The sequence below is a fragment of the Ambystoma mexicanum genome, chromosome 12 (assembly GCF_040938575.1).
Source record: "Ambystoma mexicanum isolate Mex_15411 chromosome 12, UKY_AmexF1_1, whole genome shotgun sequence".
Taxonomy (NCBI): Eukaryota; Metazoa; Chordata; class Amphibia; order Caudata; family Ambystomatidae; genus Ambystoma; species Ambystoma mexicanum.
In genome coordinates, this window is record NC_090936.1 from 571233389 (window position 1) to 571252937 (window position 19549).

The window sequence follows — 19549 nt, forward strand, 5'->3', positions numbered from 1 at the left end:
GTGAGGAGTCTGTGGGCACTTCTTTCCCCAACATATTCTCCTTCCAGGTAGCCAGGGAACGGCTATCGGATCCTGAACTTGAGGGGGATATGCAAGGGAGGACTACCTTGGTGGAGGAGAAACACCCTTGGGTGAGAGACAGTATCCCCATTTCCATTTCATAATGAGTCTGCAATCCCCAGGCCTCTATAGGCTAGTCATTGCCTTCGCTATTTTGGGGGGGGGGGGGGGGGGGACGCGGGGACACACACACACACACACACACACACACACACACACACACACACACACACACACAAAAATACAGTCAGCTGTGGAAGCAGATCTACAGACTGCTGGAGGAACGCAGAACTCTGCTGGAAAACAGCATGGAAGACAGAATGCTCGAGAGCCCCAGTTAGATGCAGTGAGAAGCAAAACTGAAGGAAGCTGGAGGCATGTGGTGAACTACAGAAAGGACAAACACATAACCAGGCAAAGCTTTGGAGTGAGTCCCGAGCTGCGAGAGACGCATCAGTGGCATGATCAAAACAACAGAGAGCCGCTGTGGAGACAGAGTGAGGTGCTGCATGAGAGAGAGCTTGTGTAGCCGGAAACATTGCAGGAGCGCTGTAAGCACTAACCAGTGAGTCAACCTTGGCAGGGGGATTCCGGGGTGGCAGTTGAGCATGGCGGACCTGTGAGAACTTTAATGAATGCCAAACCAAAGGAAAGTAAGCACTTTTAAGTAATGATCTGAATGAAAGCAAACACTTGAATATTGATTTGAATGAAAGCAAGTACTGTTGAATACTGATCTGAATGAAGTTGAATAATCTGAATGCAAGCAGTTTTGTGCAATCTCACGCTATAAAGGAACTGTGTAACTCGAGAGAACAAGCATTGACAAGAGCCATAGGAACATATGAACGTGCAACAAATGAAAAGTGGCAAAACAAGTAATGGTAAAGCATCATGAGGATGTGAAATGAGAATAAACCAACCAACACTGTATAGCTGGAACAGTGGGAACGTGCATACAAGGAAGAAGAGGCAAGACAGGTGTGTCGGTTGTGTGACCTGTAATGGGTGGACTGTGTGGTCCGACAACTGGGCCTAGACCAGGGACACCTACCTATGGAAAAGCCATTTAAAATACCTGCAAAGAAGCTTGTGATTGAATATAAAGGACAGTTGGTGTGAACTGAAATTAAGGAACTGTACTTTGTGATATTGGTGAAAGGTAACCAAACCAGAAGAGCTGGAAAGTATAAAAAGAATGGGAAAATTTAAAGACTTGAAATCCTGGCTAAGGGAACCCTTTTGCATTGTGAACTATCTTGAACCTCGGGGAAGGGAAACCCTTTGACAACCAAGAGCTGGAAGAAACCCTGAACTTGTATTTGAAAAGTTATAATTTTGACATGGACATCCTTACACATTGTATACAAATAGATGTGAGGGCAAGCATAGGTTTTGGACACAGACTGCTACTTTGGACTTCCCGATGCAGACTTTCCTTCGTTTTATTTAGGGCAAGCTGGGCCTTTTTCCAAACCCTTTTTCTGTTTAATAAAGGTTTATAGCCCAAACTTCAGTTCAGTTGTCTGTGTCTAATTCACGATGCCTTCACAGTGGAGACTCCCTGTATTACTAATGAGACAATCAGCTGAACTGCATCGACGTGCAGCAGAGCTTCTAAATCCAAAGTACATTGCTTTGCGCAAAATCCCTGCCTCCTTGCACTTACCCAGAGCCACGCTGCACTTATTCAGAGCCATTCTGCCCTGATCGCACTGCCCCATCCCTTCCTCTCCCTTGCATTTCCCCCCTCCTTCCCCTTGCACTTCTTGTCGCACTTGCACGGTCCGAATGACACAAGGCCTAATAGGATCGTTTGTCTTGTCCTCCCTTGTGATGTGGCACCTAGAAACCTTGTGAACAGGCGCATTATAAATGCCATATCATATGTCAGCAGACACCCCCATGTATGACATGGAGCAAGTGAAGAACATCATTGACAGCGGATGCTATTTTTTCAAAACTGCAAGCAATCTCCAGTGTTTCTGCCACTGGAGTGGGCAAATACAAATTGTTCTGTAACGCCACTCTGCCATTCAATTTTATGGTATTCTACACAATCAGACTGCCATAATTACAGCCTGAAAGGACACGCTGATATTGTGGCCAATCAGAGGGCCACAATATTCTGCATGCCTCAATCGCCAGTGTTAGGCAAAGTTTGTATGCAGTACCCTCTGGGACCACTACACACAACTCTGACTACAGGTATAGGAAACCCAACCTTTGGTATAAGCTTGTACTACACAGTTTTGGTAGCGTGTTGAGCAGCCTTGCTTATCTCAAGAGGGGTCAATGTCAGCTGTAGTGGAGTTACGCAGATAGTTACAGTTACAGGTATTCAAATAAACTCTTACACTCAAGGTTTCCTGCATACTAATTTATTTATCAGTCAGTTAGAATAAGCCTTCGTCCGAAGGGAGCAATATAATAGTAACACACAAATACACTTCAATACTGTACACTCTTAATTTCTAAATCAGTAAAGACCCTTTTGGGATAGCCCACAAACAACCTACACCCACAGTTGACTTCAATAACTAGGGTGCTGGAGACATTAATATCTTACTGTTGGCATCTAGAATACTTTTAGAAGTTGGTAAAAGGCAAAGATTACTAGAACAACAAGAAACCACAAATATTCTTAAGCAGGCAAATACTTTTAAATCCTCCAAGAAGAGTCATGCAATTCAATAGGCTAAGCCAAAGTCAATGGGCAAAAGTCTTGCATAGGATGAAGCACTTCTGGTAGTAAATGGAAAAGTCTTTGCACATGTTCTTAGGAGTCTTTGATGAAAAGAAGAATCAAATCTAGGGCCACAAGCTGATTAGGCTTGTGAGTTGTAGATGTTGCAAGCATTCTACAGTAAGAGGTTAGTTCCCTCAGACTTTTTACAGTACCTTAGAAATGAAGAAAAAGATGCAGCTGATGACCTCCATTCCTGTGCAGGTCTGTAAATCTCGCTGTTCCTGGGTCTCAGTCGTGGGGACAAGAGGGAGGACATCGGGGGACTCCTACAATGTACTGGGATGGTCAAAACTCGCAACCGGCAAACTTCACTTTCAGTGGCTGTTCAGTGTTTTAGCTCCTCGCGTCTACCGCATATAGCAACACCGCGGTTTGTGGCTGTCGAGATGGACTTTCCTTGCTTCTTGGGTCCCGCACTCTGTTCAGGAGGCTCATGCTCCGTCAGTCCTGCTTCTTGGGAGTTAAGAGGATCTTCCAAAAGCTCTAGAACAGCTTAAAAGCAACGCACACAATCTGGTGTTCCTCTCCCTGGTTATACGGTTTCCAGTAGCAACTCTGGAAATTTAACCAGCTCCAAGATTGATGTCCAGGTGGCTTACTTTGGAGTTGATTGGTCCCACCAACTCAAGGGGAGAAGTTGTCCTTGCAGGGGCTTCTCCGTTGATGCGAACTTGGCATTTCGGCACTGCAGCAGGGCTTCACCGGGAAAACCAATGGTCCAGGAGTTGCAGCAGGCGTCCTCTTCAAGCTCTTCTTTAGTTCCTTCGTCCAGTGGTCGACTCTGCCTTCCAAGCCAAAAGACTCACCTTTTATTGAGTTCTCTCCCATTCATTCCAGCCTGTCAGTCACTCAGCATGGTGGCTGTCCTTGCCGGAGAGTCAGCCGGCCAATCATCACAGAGTGCATTTGGGTCTCCTATGAGACTAAGCACAGGGAGTTTCGGGCACCTCCCTCACTTTCTGCCTACCCCAGACACTCTGGAACCAGAGGCGGGCTTCACTCTTCAATCCCGCCAAAGGCAAAATGAACAAAGACAAAACTTGGTTTGGCGCGCAGAGCAAATCTCAAGAGGGACCTTTTCACAAAGAAATGGCAAAAATGAAGACCGGGGGCCATTTTGACAAAGATGGCTACCGTGGGTGCTTTACTGTAGCTGTGAACACAGCCACGGTAAAGGCACACCAAGTTAGTTCAAGGGAAACCACTGCCACCAGCCATTCAGTGCGAAAAGGGTAATATAAAAAATGTTACATGAGAAACTAGACAAAGGGGATACTAGGTAACCCCTCCAGCACTCCATTGTAAGATAGGGTGTGCTGGGTCTAGAAAGTTACAATGGTAAGTAAAGTCAATTTCACTTTAGTGCTCTTGGAAACAGTAGTTTATCCAATAGAAGGTATTAAACCTTTGGGAAATCTGAAAGACATCCCTGTGCCACTGCACTGAAGGTGCTGTGTGACACAATGTAAAAGATGATGCCTATGGAGTTTGTCAGACTCCACAACCAAAAGAAACACAGTGTATAAAATCACATTAAAATACATGAGAGAGTGGGGGAAAGGGTCACACTCTCTCCAGGTTAAAAAAATCAAGTCCTCAAAATCCAGCAAAGTTGCTGGGGGTCTCTAAGGTGGAGGGAATTAAGCACATTTCTGAGAAATCTCCCTAACAGCCAGAATGCCAGGTGTTCTAGCCAGTCAGGTGGCTAGAATGTTTCACCCTGGTTGGTTGGAATTCTATGAATGTTAGCCAATTAAGGCCCATTTTATCCCCGTACCCAAGCAACAAGCCAGCAGAAATGTTCAGAAATTCATGGAATTCAAGGACAGAGTATTTTTTCACAGTCCCAAAATGACATTGTCTTTTGTGCCCTGCTGCATCCCAAAGGTAACCATTGACCAGCACCCTCGCCCTGGGAGACCCATACAGTAGTTTTACCCATCCCATGAATTTTGGGTCAAAACCAAACCTTTCCAGCACTGCCCACATATAATCCCAACGTACGTAGTTAAACACCCTGTAGTAGTCCAGTACAAGAATTATGTTCCCATCCAGGAGGAGCAGATTGGCCATTGACACCACCCCAAAAAGCCACCGCAGATTGAGACGAGTCGACCTCCCCGGCATGAATTTGTTCTGACCCGGATTAACCAAACCTGAGAGCACCTTCAAAAGCTTCTCAGCCAAGATTTTAGCCAAGATTTCACCACCCCATTCAACAGAGAGATCGGTCCATATTACTCACAACACTCCCTCAGTTTGCCCTTCTTTTGAAGAACCACTATCATGCATTCCCTAAGATCCTGCAGGAGAATCCAGTCCTCCATGCTCCTCTTTTACACATTAAGCAGGCATGAGCTTACCTTGTCCCCCAGAGACTTCAACAATACCATTGTGAGCCTATTGGGACCCGGTGTCTTGCGTCCTTGTAGCCGATGTATGCGGCACGCTGTACCTCTGCCAGGGTCAGATCTGCCTCCAAATCCTCCCTGTGGGCCTTCGTCAACTGCTTTAAAGGAAGGGACAGCAGGAAAGCTGACATCTGCATCCATCCCCCAGGAGGGATTTGCCTACAACCCCTCGAAGAAGGCACCAAAGGCATCCGCAATCTCCTCCCAGTCTCCCAAAGTCGTCCCCACAGCCCCTCTAAGCTCAGTAATCCATCTATTCCCTTCCTCCTGTTTTTAACAGCCAGGCCGATAGTTTCCCTGTTCTTATCCCGGTGTTCGCAAATCCTCCCCCTACTCAGTTTGCCCAAATATCTAGCCTCACCCTGAACGAGTTTTCTCACCCTCGCCTGGGACCTACACAAATCCTTTTGCACACAGGCTGAACCATTGGTGGTGTATCTACCCTCCAATTCTAACAGGGACTCTTCTCTCGAGATCTCATGCCTCCTCTCCTTTCTCCTAACTACCCAAAGCGCCCCCCCCTTATGACTGTTTGTAGGCCTCCCCTAGCATCACCTCACTATCTACCGACCCCTCATTCTCACCAAAGAACCGGTCTGTAGCAACCGCAAGACGAGTACTCATCACGGGAGCTAGCAAATGGTACCCACTGAGCCAACAGACCACCTGCAATGTACTCCGTGACAGCCCCCAGTCGACCATCAACGGGGAATGATCCAAAATACCCCTTGCTGGATACCCCACCTCTGACACATTATGAACTGTGTCCCTAGAAGGAAAAACATAGTTAATTTGGGACAAAGAGCCATGAGTCCCGGAAGGGAACGGGAACGCACACTCCGCAAGGTGCAAATTCCTCAGACAATAATTAAGTGCAAGGATCGGACCCATTCGACCAACTTCTTGCCTTTTGTCCCTCTGGACCCGACTGCTCCCACACAATCCAAGCCCACATCTAAAACATCATTGACGTCGCCTCCAACAAAGACTGTGTCCGCACCCTCCCTCAAGATGATATCCCGGAGCGCAGGAATCAACCCCTCCTTAACAGGGGGGTTCACATAGACGTTGACAAGAGTAAACACCACCTGGCCCTGCATTCCTGTAACACACAAATAGCGCTCCCCCAACCTGAAATCACCCGTCCTGTCGCCCAGGGGATTCATTTCCTGACCATTACAGCCATTATGGTCTACAGCTTCCAGAACTTGCTATACTAGCTTGCCACAGCTGCCTGGCCCACTAGTACTGCCAGCAGTGAGAAAGTGAACTAGCCCCCCATGCAGCAGCAGAACTCATTAAAGATGTACTTTTTAATGCCTGCAGCTGTCTCCATCTACACGCTGTCCATCCCGTCGAGTAGTGGCGGTTAACATTTTTTTTTCATTTCTTTATTAGCATATGATTTCAATTGAAACCTTTTAGCTTTTACAGATCAGACTATCATAGTCTACACAACATTGATCATCAAAAGAAAAGAACAAAGTCACCCATTGTAAAATCAGTTGACCTGCAAAACAAAACACAAAGTCCTCCAAAGATAACCAAATCAGTCAATTCTAGACTTCAAGACCTTCGTTGAGTATGTAAATAATTATTGAGGTAAATTCCAAGAGTCAATGATAGCCGAGTTCCTTGCAGCAGTAGAGACCAAGTGTCACTTCTTAATAAGGTTCGATTATCAACAAATCATTTTCCCAATGGATTAGATCTGATGTGCGCCACAGCCAGACAGCTCATGACCAAGTGATGCAAGGTTTCTTCTTTTTAGTTACACTATCTGCAATGGTAGTCTCTTGCTTCCTTTACATTCCTTATTTCAAGAACCTCCCGAGTTGGAAACAAATTAAAGCACAGTCTTAGCAGTTGACGCCATAGATGATCTGAAGGGAACCTTATTAGGTATGGTAGGGTAGAACTTAGTCTGCTTGGAGCAGTATAGTGCTTCCCATATAGTTTAAGAGTGGTGATTGAATCCAAAGTGTCAATCCAATCCTGATCGCCAAGTTTTCATTTCACCAGGTCTGGATTTTCTTTAAGCTGTTTCTCTGTTGTATTAATTGTCGCCAATAATACTTTGCATTTGTCACTCCATTCTACCAGTATGCGTTCCCTACTTGATTATTGCTTGTTTGAGTAAGGAAAACCCTCCTTTCGAGGGTGGCAGCAGGCATTTCCGATAGAATGAAAGTGTTTTCCAGGTTGATACTGCCAACAGCCAGGTGAGACCCAACTCTTTCCGGATCACTGTTACTGACATACAATTAGGCAGAGCGAGGGCATGTCTCTAGAAGATGCCCTCCAAAACTTGCCACACTTTCCAGCTCAATGCAAGAGTCACTTCTGCCCCATTGGTCAAGATAGGAATGACCTTCATACGGTAAAATGCGATAACAGGAAGCAATGAAAATTTACAGTAGCAATATTTTATGAGTTTGGCCTGTGCTGAAAGAATCTTTGTTTTTATTTTTAAATCGGCCTCTTGAGAGGCATCATTAGGACTGTCATTTATAGATATGCCCAGGTACGTCATCTGGGTAGTCTCTGGAATTTTTGCTCCATTTATAAACCAGCCGTAGATTTGTGTGCCCTTCCCAGGATGCCTACCAAAGGTTATCATAGCAGATTTTTGTATGTTAATCCGAAGGTCATTAGCTGACAAGTAGGAAGCCAGTGCCTCCAGTTGGCGCTGGAGGCCTATTGGTGTTTCATCCATTATCACCATGTCATCGACATGTTATCGGGGTTCCCAAGATGGATGGCGGTAAACACCCGATCCGTTTGAAAGCATCTCCCATGTCTGATTTATATAGATTATAGATTGCCAGTGCAAGGCGGCAGCCTTGCTTAAGGCCCGTTGTTGTCTTGATCGGGTTTGTCATATCTCCTAGTTTATTCAGCCTTATTTGGATCCTTGTTCCTGAATGAAGGGCCTCCATGGCTTCACGCAAATCACTGGGGCAACCCCAAGCTCTTAACTTAGACCATAAGGTCAGTCGGTTCACTGAGTCAAAAGCTTGGAAAAGATCCACCGAATCCACGTAGAGCCTTATACTGTTCTTCGGTAATGTTCTCATCTTCAAGAAATTAATCAGGAACAGATTCAGGGCCGTTCCTATGCCCTTTTCAAAGCCCGCCTGCCAGTAGTCTTGATGATCTGCTTCCTTGCTCCAAGCAGTAAGATGTTTCAGTATCAAGGTTGCAAATATTTTGTCGATGACATCAAGAAGGGCGAAAGGCCTATAGTTCGATGGAAGTGACCCATCGCCCTTCTTGAAAATCGGAAACTACAATTGAGGTGGTCCAAGAAACAGGTATATTCCTCTTAAGTTTCACTATGTGCAACAGGTTACATATAAAGTCAACCCATTTTTCCGGGTGCCTCTTGAGGATCATATTAGTAAGGCCATCCTGACCGGCTGCTCTCGAGTTGCTAGAATTTTTAGTTTAATTCTAGGATGTCTTCTCGGCTGGTTTTGAATAACCATTTTTGGAGATTCAGCTCTTGGCCATGTACTTGTTCGACTGTAGGACTTGAGAAGAGTGCAGTGAAATGGATGACCCACTCTCCGGCCGGAATTGTGTTTGTTAATATACTCTCCTTGGGAGCATCCAGAGAGCTGAAGATTTGCCACATTTCTCTAGAATTTTTAGTGGCTACCAGCCTCAACATGTGCTCCGCTTCATGTTGGTGTAGTGTATATTTGTATTGTTTCAGCCAATTTCTATAATATAAAGTACGTTTCTTAACAGCAACTAGGGTTAGGGGAGAAGCATGTTTTTTAGGAGCTCTTTTAAGCCGGTTCAGATCTTTTTTCCTCACTGATATTGCCATGTCAAACTTCTGTATATGGGTAAAGGTTTTTTTCCCTCCCGTAGATCTTCTTTCTACATATATAGACATATGTTTTGGATAGTCTATATCCCCACCTTCCCTGGAGTCTCCTAGAGATGCTGATAGGGCGGAGATGTTTTCGCTTGTCAGTCTGAGTCTGTTCCTTCCAGATTGAACTCTGAAAGTGTCTGTCCTAATTGCGGGTCCTTTGATAGTCCAGTATCTGGGTTTTTCTACCCCGCTGTCAGGTAGCTCTGGGTGGGATGTCCCCTGCAACCGTACCATTGATTAGGAGGATGTTTCTTAAGTCAATTCCTTTCTCTACCTCAGCCCTCGTAATTCAGCTGCCTGTGCATTAAATCCTGGCCTCTCTATAAGTATTAAGGAGTTGTTAAAACAGTGAATGTTTACGTTGCCGCACAGGATGATGTTCAAGACAGGCTTAATTACCCTGGCATTGTCCATCTCCTCTATAACCTGTTGGACAAAAGTGGAGGATGTTTCTGCTTTGGTGTTCCAGTACAAATTGCAGATTAACAGCCCCCCAGTGTTTGTGTCCTTGAAGCTTTTTTCCCCAAAAGTACAATTTAAATTAGGGGTGAGATATTCCATGCCCATATTACTCTAAGCCCAATGAGGTTATTTAGGAGTAAGATCAGTCCCGCCATGGGTCTTCCCAAGGGCCCTTTTTTAGATAACACTTTAAAGCGCTCATTGTCCAGTGTGTACTGGCAAGGTGGGCTCTAAAAGCACTGCATCAGGCAGTGCTTATGTTCCATTTCAGCCGTGTTGTATGAGCTTATAGAAACACAATACTGCCCAAGTAGGTTTTTTGTTTGGTGCACACAGGTGGTTGCTAGCAAGAAGCACTGGCACACGATGTAATTAGGGCATGGGGCGCACCGCTTAAGTTAAGGATGCGGCCTTAGATATTTGTGATGCTGGAGGGAGCTGTCCCATAAATTCATGCATTCACACATCATGCGCTCTTCATCATCCCAATGTAATGTAAGCCAGCGGCACTGAGGGATCGAGCCATGCTTCTCCTGAACAGAATGGTGGCAGTTGATCCGTTTTAACTTTTTTTTTGGTTCGGATGCAACGTCATGTACTGCGTTTCTAACTGTGACAATGCATTTAGGAGGACCATGTACTCCAATGGCACTCTACTCTTTCTGACTTTCCAGGTGGGGGAAAGCGGTCTTCCTTCATGAATCTTCACAGGTTAAATGTTATGTTATTTTACATGGTTCATAAAACTCACTTCCACCAGAGGTATCTTGGCGCTAAATATCCAACAGACACAGGTGAAGGCAATGTAGTAGAACCTAAAACATAACGTTTTGTAAAGTGCGTCTGAATGCTAAATGGTTCACAGTAGCCCAAAGCGGTTGCGGGATAGAATTCAACAACTTGACGGCTGCAACTGAGAAAGCTCGGCCAACGGTTCCAGTCAATTTAACGAGGAATCTGAATTAGACATCTATCCTGAGAACGAGTACGCCGACCCGGAATATAATGCTGGAACTTAGCTTGTAAATATTCAGCACATTGGCCATAGAAGTCTCGTTGCACAATACAAAGTGACTTGAAAGCAACCCGCTTATTTACTACGAGCCAATGTAGTCTACGTTACACCGGAGAAATGTGATATCCATAAGAAGGACCAGGAGCCACCCTGGACCCAAGATTCTGTCAAAGTTGAAGACTGTGAATTTATTTATTTATTTATTGAGAATGTATTATTAGGCACCTATACAACAGAATGGTGTTTCCAGGCGCCACAAGACCAAGTGGGGAGGGAACCAGGGGAGTAAATAACAGTGGCAAAAGCAGTAAATATACAATCGTGGTCCTACTATGCCTTGTGACATTCGGAAGTGCAAGTGCAGTGAAGGGGAATGGAGGGGGAGGGGGGGGTTTGGACAAGTGCTGGTGGGTCCCCGGGAGGTGAGTGCAAGGGGAGGCAGGGAGGAGGCCAATGGCTAAGTGCTAGAGAGGAGGAATCCCATGGGTGTTATGTACAGCTGTCAGGCAGGGTGTGCGCAAGGGCAGTGCTGAGGGAGGGCGGGGGGGTTGCTGGTTTTGACTGTGTAGAGGGCCTGGTAACCTGTGAGATTCATGAAGGACCAGGCCACCATTCTCAGCGGCAGTGGGGTGATTAGCAGGGAAGACAAAGAGGTAGAGAAAAACAGAGTTTTGAGAAGTTTCCAGAATTTAAGGAGGTCTTGTTTAATTCCGAGAGGGGCAGGGAGGCTGTTCCAAAGAGAGGCACCAGCCGAATAGAGAGCCCTCCTCCCTACTTTCTGCTTGGAGAAGCGTTTGACAAGCAGAGAGTTGGAGTTAAGAGGAGTGGAGAGCTCTATCAGAGAAGTATTTAGGGATGGAAAGTTGGAGATAGCATGATCCCAGGCCCCAGAAAGCATTGTGGATGATGAAGAGAGTCTTGAATTTGATCCTTGCAGCCACCGGGAGCCATTGGAGAGATTTTAGGGCTGGAGAGATACGGTCCCTGTGCTTGAGGCCAAGTAGAAGTCTTGCAGCCCTATTCTGGATTAGCTGATGGGGGCGTAGAGAGGAAAGTGGTAGATTGAGGAAGAGGCTGTTGCAGTATTCCAGCCTAGAAAGGACCAGAGCTCTGGAGACATACAGCTTCTGGGGAAAGGTGAGGAAAGGGAGAATGTCTCTAAGGAGGTGAAGCTGGAAGTGGGCCTTCTTGGAACGGTTCGAGATGTGAGGGGTGAAGGAGAGAGCAGAGTCGAAGATGACCACAAGGTTTTTGGCCTCACAGGATGGTGAGGGTAGAGGGCCCAAGGAGGGCGGCCAGAGGGTAGGAGGGAACCAGGGCACAGGTGTCACAATGAGAAGGATCTCCCTCTTACTGGTATTAAGACAGATCGTTAGCTTTACACCATACCTGGATGGTGGTCAGAGAGTCGGGGATTAGAGAGGAGGAGTAGGAGGAGGTAGTAGAGGAAAGTTTGAAGGAAAGCTGTGTGTCATTAGCATAACACTGGAAATGAGGAGAGAAGGAGGAGATGAGGTGAGCAAGAGGGGCGAGATAGATATTGAAGAACCACAGCAATAGGATAGAGCCCTGGGGGACACCACAGGTAGAGTGTGAGGTGGTTGAGGAGAAAGGGCCCAGTTGCAGCTGGGAAAAGAGGTTAGTGAGGAAAGAGGTCAGCCAGTCCAGTGCCCCGTCCGTGATGCTGAGGGTATCACAGAGCCATTTTAGGAGGATAGAATGTTTGACCGTGTCAAATAAGACAATGGGGTTCAGCTAGATAAAGTGAATTACAATAATCAGTCCGGCTCAGCACTAATGCTGCCACAACTGGGACATGCAATAATGAGGGAAGAAAAGGTAGTACTTTCTGAAGGGTTTTTAGGTGAAAGGGCCTGGATTGACATACAGCAGTAATTTGAGCTTCCATAGAAAGGGAAGACGTGATCTTCACACGCAGATCCTAAACCAAGGGCAACGGAACAGGAAGAGAACCAAGAGAGGAAGGCCAAAATGACCAGTCTGTGTCACCTGGCAGGAATCCTTGATCACATGGGCTCTTTGTGAGTCCACACGGCAGCCTCCATAATGGTTTAAACCACTGTAGGCCACCAGGGTCTCTCTCACTTGCTGTGCGGGTGGTGTCGTCTGAGTGGAAGTCCCACTGACCAACTTGTATGGTTGGTGTTCTGAGCTTTTCCCAAATACCCCTTTAGAGGTTGGTTGGCTGGAGCCCCTTTTGTAGCACCACTTAATGCTCCGACTTGTCCCTGCCTCTTCCTCTTGCTGGTTTATTCTGCAATTTGGAGGAAGCAGCTCTGCTGACTGGCTGAAGACGTTTTCCCACAAATTCCTACAGTTCTTGCCATTTCTAACCCTTATCAGGCTATACTGGCTGGCTACATTGGGTCAGGCATATCTCGGGTTGGGTTTTCTGATCCTGGAGGTCCCTCCTGCCTCCACTCATCTGCAGGGTCAAGCCTTCCATGCTGCAATTGTTTTCTTGGCTGTTTACTGCCAAGACCTTCTGCTTGGCTGTGGGTCCCTGTCATTGCCTGGAAGGATGCTGGGACATCAACACTCCTGATCTGCTGTTTGGGACATTCAAGGGTGCTGCCAGCCTTTATCCCCATATTGGGATAATTTTCTACTGTGCTGCGAACCATCTTTGTGAAGATGGCTCCCAGCGGATCGGTGGACAGTTTCCACCGTCTTCCCAGAGTCTTCCTCTACAAGTTCTTCACCTCAGGCTTAAAGGCTGGTATCCTAAAATAGCTCATCAGGTTGAATGCTTGCTGCTGCGATCTGTAGGTCGCAGGTTCGAATCCCAGCAAGGCCACCTCAGCCTTTCAGCCTTTCAGCCTTTTGATGTCGATAAATGAGTACCAACTTCAGTTGGGTGATGATGTATATAAATATGTTCTATGTAAAGCCAGAGCAGGAACATGTGGTTGAGGGAAATAAAAAGAAATATCCTTTTTTTCTATTTTTTAAAAGAGATGAACATCAGCAGAAGGAAGAGGTTGATTATCCAAGTTGGAAGATGGGGAACCAGAAGAGAGCGAGGAGATGGACCTTAGATTGTTAGACACTGGGAAATGGGAAGAGGGAGGCTCCTAAAAGCACCAAGAAGGAGGTGCCCAAATGGATTAAGGAGGAAGCGTCTGAATAGCAGAAGGAAACAGAGGGGAGCAGAGAGTGCCACTTAGGTGGAGAAGGAAGGAGTGGACGATAGAAGAGTGTGAGAAAGAATGAACAGAGCATGATAAGAGGTAGCAAGAATAAGGGGAGATGAGTGTGATCAGAGGAGATGGGGATCCAAAGGCGAGGTCTAAGGGCATGGGTAAGTCTAGCAAGCAGTAGGCTCATTTCAGTTGACCATCTCACCCCTCCACCCTCTCCTGGCCTGCACCACTTGTTGTCTCGAATTATTGGTGGTCTCCAAAGAGCCAGGCTGGAGGCTAGAGTAGGTGTCCTATGAAAGCAGAAAGAGTTGGGATACCTGGCAAAAGCATGGTGACAAGAGATTTGACAAAAAACAGAGTTCAGGCTACCCTTAAACCCAAATACAGGAGGAGCTATCTGAGGGAAAGGGTATGGGTAACCCTGAAGCCTACATTTGTAAATACTCAGGGGGGGTTAAGGGGGGGGGAGGACCCCATACTATAATGGTAAGTGACAGAATGTGCGAGGACTTTGGTCAACGCTTACCAGAGTTGGGAACCCCAAAGCCAGCCCTCATTAAGGAGAAGCCATCCTGGAATTTTAGTTTGAGTTTGGACTTTATCTTGGTCCACTCAGTCGATCGAATTTATTCCACTTCTGTTTATTGTCTGATCCACCCCTGTACCATGTGCACAGTCATTGTGTTAAACTCTAGTTCAAGAGTATGTCTGGCCTTTTGCTCCCATGTATGGTATGTGACAAGGCTCTTCTTTCACATCTTGACCTCATCCAGACATCGACTTGCATACCATCTGAGCTGAGCACTGTTCGAAACCCTACGCATCACTGAACCAATTTTGCATGATCACAGGTCTATCCAACAACCTCTGGATGACCCTGTTGTCAGAAAAACTGCTATTCAGCAGATCATGCCAGCAACCCAGCTTACCCGTGCATCCTTGAACCCCCTCCTACTGCCCCAATCACGGAGGACCACTATCACTCTCCCTCATGCTCAGAACCCATGCCTTCCTCTTACAAGGTGCACCTTCACAATGTACTCACAATCACCTCCTCGCGTTAGATATGTCCTGTACAATAGAGCCTTGTTGACTGCACACCAACATTCCTTGCACTTCACCAAGAACCATTTTAGTCCTGCCTCATCTGTCATAACAAGCTCTAATTCTTTCACTTACCTTGGGGCTCACCAGAAACTTGGTGGTATCATCCAATCACAACACACCATCTCTGAATTCAACCTACCCGTCCCTCACGGTGTCCTTCACTTTGACACCTGTACCACACATTCCACCAGCTCCCTCAACTGGGTGCGCCTCAATGTCAGTCTGGCATCAATGGTGCCATTCAAACCAACAGTCTGCTCACCATCTACAGATCCTTTGTCTAACCAAAACAGATCAACCTCCTACCACCCACACTTTCCAGAGAGGATTCTGCAAAAAATGTCTTACCTGTGACAAAGAGGGAATGCGGAAGAAAAGGTAGGTCCACCCGGATACAGAGACATTCCCTTCTTGCTTCTCTTTACATTCACAGAGAACTTGCAGATACTGTGGCACCTCTCCTTCTCCATGTCATGATCATCGACCTCCTGTGGGTTTTATCCTGCTTTCAATTACACCTTCACTAAGATGGTCGCCCAACGCATCGCCTACTCCATCCCCATCATCTAAAATTCACAAGGTTCACAACTCATATTATGGAAGCTCTCAACTTTGTCTGCAGTTTCACAAACGTGAAGGGCCACGCCCCTTGACCTACTTCTGCCAACCCTCATCCCAAACACTTGGTCCAATCACTGCAGTCTTCTTTTTGAAGCTCCATAACCCCCTTCAAAGCTTTGCCACTCTTTTCAGTGGCTTATCTCAGTTACTTCACTGTGCAGATAGTAGTTTTAGCCATCGTTACTGAACAAATATTCTTTTAAATGCACAATTTGCAACACATGTTACACTCTACTGCCCCATGAGCATTACTCAAACAGCGTGTTACTAAAGGAGTTATAACTTGTGACTGTGGGACACGTTTTCCATTGGTGCACAAGCCAATTTTCTCCCACAGTCCGAACCTACAGAATTATTGAAAGTGAAATTGAAGAGACCTCCTGTGTTGTCCATCCAGAATGAAGCAAATATACAGCTATGGACGTGCCGTTGCACAATCACCCACGTAGGTGCCTTGCGCCGGCACGTACGATATCACTGCAGGTGACAATGAAGACACATGAGACGGAGCAACAGCAACCATCTTCTTCATTTTTCATTACCCCAGCACTGCCTTTCCCCTCGCCGCCCGCCTCCCTAACCCCAACGTCACTTCCCCTGTAATATGACGCCAACGCGGGCCAAACCACACAAGGATGTGGTGGGGTTGGTCAGTCGCGCTTGCGACAGGACAACCCCTAGTGCTAGTCAAGCATTGAATCCACATGGACAACATTCCCCAGGGGGGGGGGTCGTTCTCATCTTTGCCTCCCAAGAAAACATAAGAACGACCCTCTGGAAAAGGTTCCCACCAAGGAAAATATAAGAACGACCCCTCGTCTCATCACTACTCGTGCCCTCCTGCACCGAATTCAAACCTACCCTGCGCTGCGCTCCTCCCCCCTTACCTTTCACATCGATTGTGCCTCCACTTCGAGCATGCGCAAATAACGCGTGCACTATTTCTCAACAGGCCACCCCTCCCCCACTCAGGAAAGGCAAACGGTCAGAAAAACACATTCAGTGAAAGTTAGAAAAACAAAGACGGCCCCGATGAAAAATCTGGAGGCATTTGTACCCTGCTGTGACGTCACACCGCAGTGTACAAGGGCTTTCTCTCTTTCCTGCTCTCATAGCTCTCAACTCACACGCTTTTGGCGGGTGTCACCCGCCTTGTAAAAGGCTGACTCACCCGCCAAGCCTCCTGCACGCCCATTCATTCCAATGGGCGTCTCACCCGCCAAAAACAAAATCGGGTGATTTCACCCGCCATTGCAACACAAATGGTTGAGAGCTATGTGCTCTTATAACTAGGAGCAGGCTCTTCCGTTGCGCATCATTTCTACTGACTGCACCCCTCCTCTGAAGCAGGATACAGGTGGGGCGCATTACACATGCAAACAGTGGGTCGCTGACAAGTGTGGTTTCTTTCGTCTCTCTGGGGAGCAGGGAACGAGTTGTTTATAAGGTGGGAGAGAACAAAGGAAAGAGGATGAGGGTGAAAAAGCAGCGTGTATGATTTTACTTTTTTACATAAAGGAAGTTTGGAAGGGGTGGGTAATTCACCATATATGATTTAGTGTTTTTTTTGGTGCGTTTGGTAGGAATGTGGGTCAGGAGACCAGGTAATACTTTTGCGGTGGCCATCTTGAATCAGGTGGCAGAAACGTGAGAATAAACGCCAGACTAATCTATTTTTAGGTCTACAGAAATGTACCTTCGCCCCCACTGCTGGACCCCGGGTACAGTTCAGTGGGAGGAAAAGGCAACAAAGCCCTTAGAAACCGGAGTTGAGGATGCTATTTACTGTTCACAACTAGTTGTGTTTCACCTTTGATGTGCCAAATGTGGGAGGGGACAACTAGGGACATGATCGCACTATCGATGACACACTCATTTGAACCCCTCGTGGACAACACCCCTAATGTGGATGGTGAACCCTCAACTATCCCATTAATGTTTTGTTTTGTTGCAATATTTGAATTTTAAGAACATACACAGTTTCCTGCTATTTTTGTGTGATACTACGGTTCACCTTAAGAGGGTTGCAAGGAGCGTAGAGGTGCAAGGGAAGCAAAGCACATTGGGATAGGAGACCAGGCATCTGTGGAAATGTCCTCTAACATTTTGATTTGTCTCCCTTTGTCAACAGGGAACATCAACAAATGCCACATGGATTTCTACTTCTTCCTGCTGGGCGGGATCCAGGCGGTGACGCTGCTCCTTTTCATCTGCATCTCTGTCCGGTACGAGAAAAAAGCCAAAGATGCCTGCAGGCTATGCATCAACAACGCGCAAGATAGAGACACTTAAGGTCCCTTGTGTGCGTGGACTTCAGAAGCAATCCGACGAGCTCTCTGGGAGACAGAGTGGACTGGTGGATGACTCTTTTCTCTATACGGGTACGGGTGTAATCCAAGACTCTTTAACGAGCCCCAAAGGAAGCACTCATTGATCATCTGTTGGACGCAACACAAGACTGCGTAATGAGATCAGTTACTCTAGGGAGCCCAAATGGAGTCCCTTCTGCATAGACCGCTAATGCAAACAAAAATGACTGCATAAAGGGAAACCCGTAATAGGCCTCATTGTATTCTGCAAATATCCAGTACATAAAACCGCCATCTGCTTAATGAGAGACGTGATCCATGGGAAGCACCCACAGACTTACTTCATCATAGACCCTGGAAGGAAATTAAGACATGAAAGGGTGGACCAATGAGGAGGCCTAACTGAATTATCCCCCACACAAATCAAATACAACCCAAGACTGCACAACATGATGGGAGAGCAGCTTGTTACAAGTTTGCTGGTGCGGTAAAACATGGTGGTAAAGAGGTGATCATTCCATTATTACCACTATACCGTCATTTTTCCTCACCTCCAAATTATCTGCAGGTAGATCCTGCCCTTTCGTGACAAAAACTAGAGGAACGAACCCGAGCGAAATGACCACTCACAAGAAATCTTTTAAATTCCACATGCAGGCCCATGGACGTCAGATACCAACACAGATTCTGCAAAGGGGCAGAAGACCCTGAGGAATTACCAGTGTATTCTTAAGTCTACAGACATCCAATGCAACCAAAGACTGCATGAAGACAAAGCATGTACATAGCACTGAAGAATCAATCATCTGCTATACTGGTGGGTTCAGCCATAGGGTCCTTAAAGGCAAAGATTTATGTTTGGGACTAACGGGATCCTCGCAATTCCTACCCTATTCTGCATAAAGAACATGGATTGGGTGTTGGCACTAATGGCTCCTCCGTCGCAGTACTGAGAGAGCCTTCCCAATGCAGATACATTCAGCCTGGGACTGTTCGGAAAGCTGGTGCACTAAGGGAGCACTCTATGCAAGAAACATGAGCTAGCACCTGGGACTAGAGGGCTGGGTCCATAATGTAGCATACTGCGGTCCCAGAAGTGCCACTTCGCAAGGAAAAACTGGCAACACAAAACCATTGCCTTCTACAAAAGAGGCAAGACGATCAGAGTTCTGTCCGCTGGCATCTCCACCGACTCGCATTCTCATGTATTGTTTTACTTTTTCAATTCACTGTACTGCCATTTCTCTATTAAAAAACACTTTGCATTTCAATATCACATTTTATAACACATTTTTGTAGAAAACAAATAACCTTTCAGCTTAAATGACAAGGCAGCTAATTTATGAGAGATAACTAACTAGGGTAACTCATACTTCAATTTAGTGCTCATGCTTGTTCCATTACCTACATCACATCGAAGTTTACCACTGAACCTGGGAAGGATTTGGGCGGTCATCCAAAACAAAATGTTAATCTCCAACTCCCCTGTTTATGTTGATTGGTTGAGGCTGCCCCAATAAACATGCTCACAGGGAAGATCACCAGTGGGTCAATAGAGGACAGTCAAGGAAATGGAATGTGTAATTTCTGGAGCAGGTCCAGTTTTCAGGCAAATGTCCAGGATTTCCCAGAATTGGAACAGAAGCAGAAAATCCCCTAGATCCTCTCGCTCTGAAAGTTGCATGGACCTTTTTTTAATTATTTATTTTTAAAGACGTTTTTCACTTTACTCCACAACTTTCGAGCTGGCTCTAATCAGCACGAA

General features: G+C 46.3%; 1 protein-coding gene across 1 annotated transcript in view; it reads left to right on the forward strand.

The window, feature by feature from the left end:
• SLC15A3 (solute carrier family 15 member 3) overlaps nt 1-19055 on the forward strand; it is a 143757-nt gene extending 124702 nt beyond the window's left edge. The window contains exon 8 of the mRNA XM_069628888.1: nt 17607-19055. Within this exon, the coding sequence (XP_069484989.1) occupies nt 17607-17767 (161 nt within the window). The 3' untranslated portion in view covers nt 17768-19055. The remainder of the gene's footprint in view (nt 1-17606) is intronic.
• Nucleotides 19056-19549: the final 494 nt, after the last annotated feature.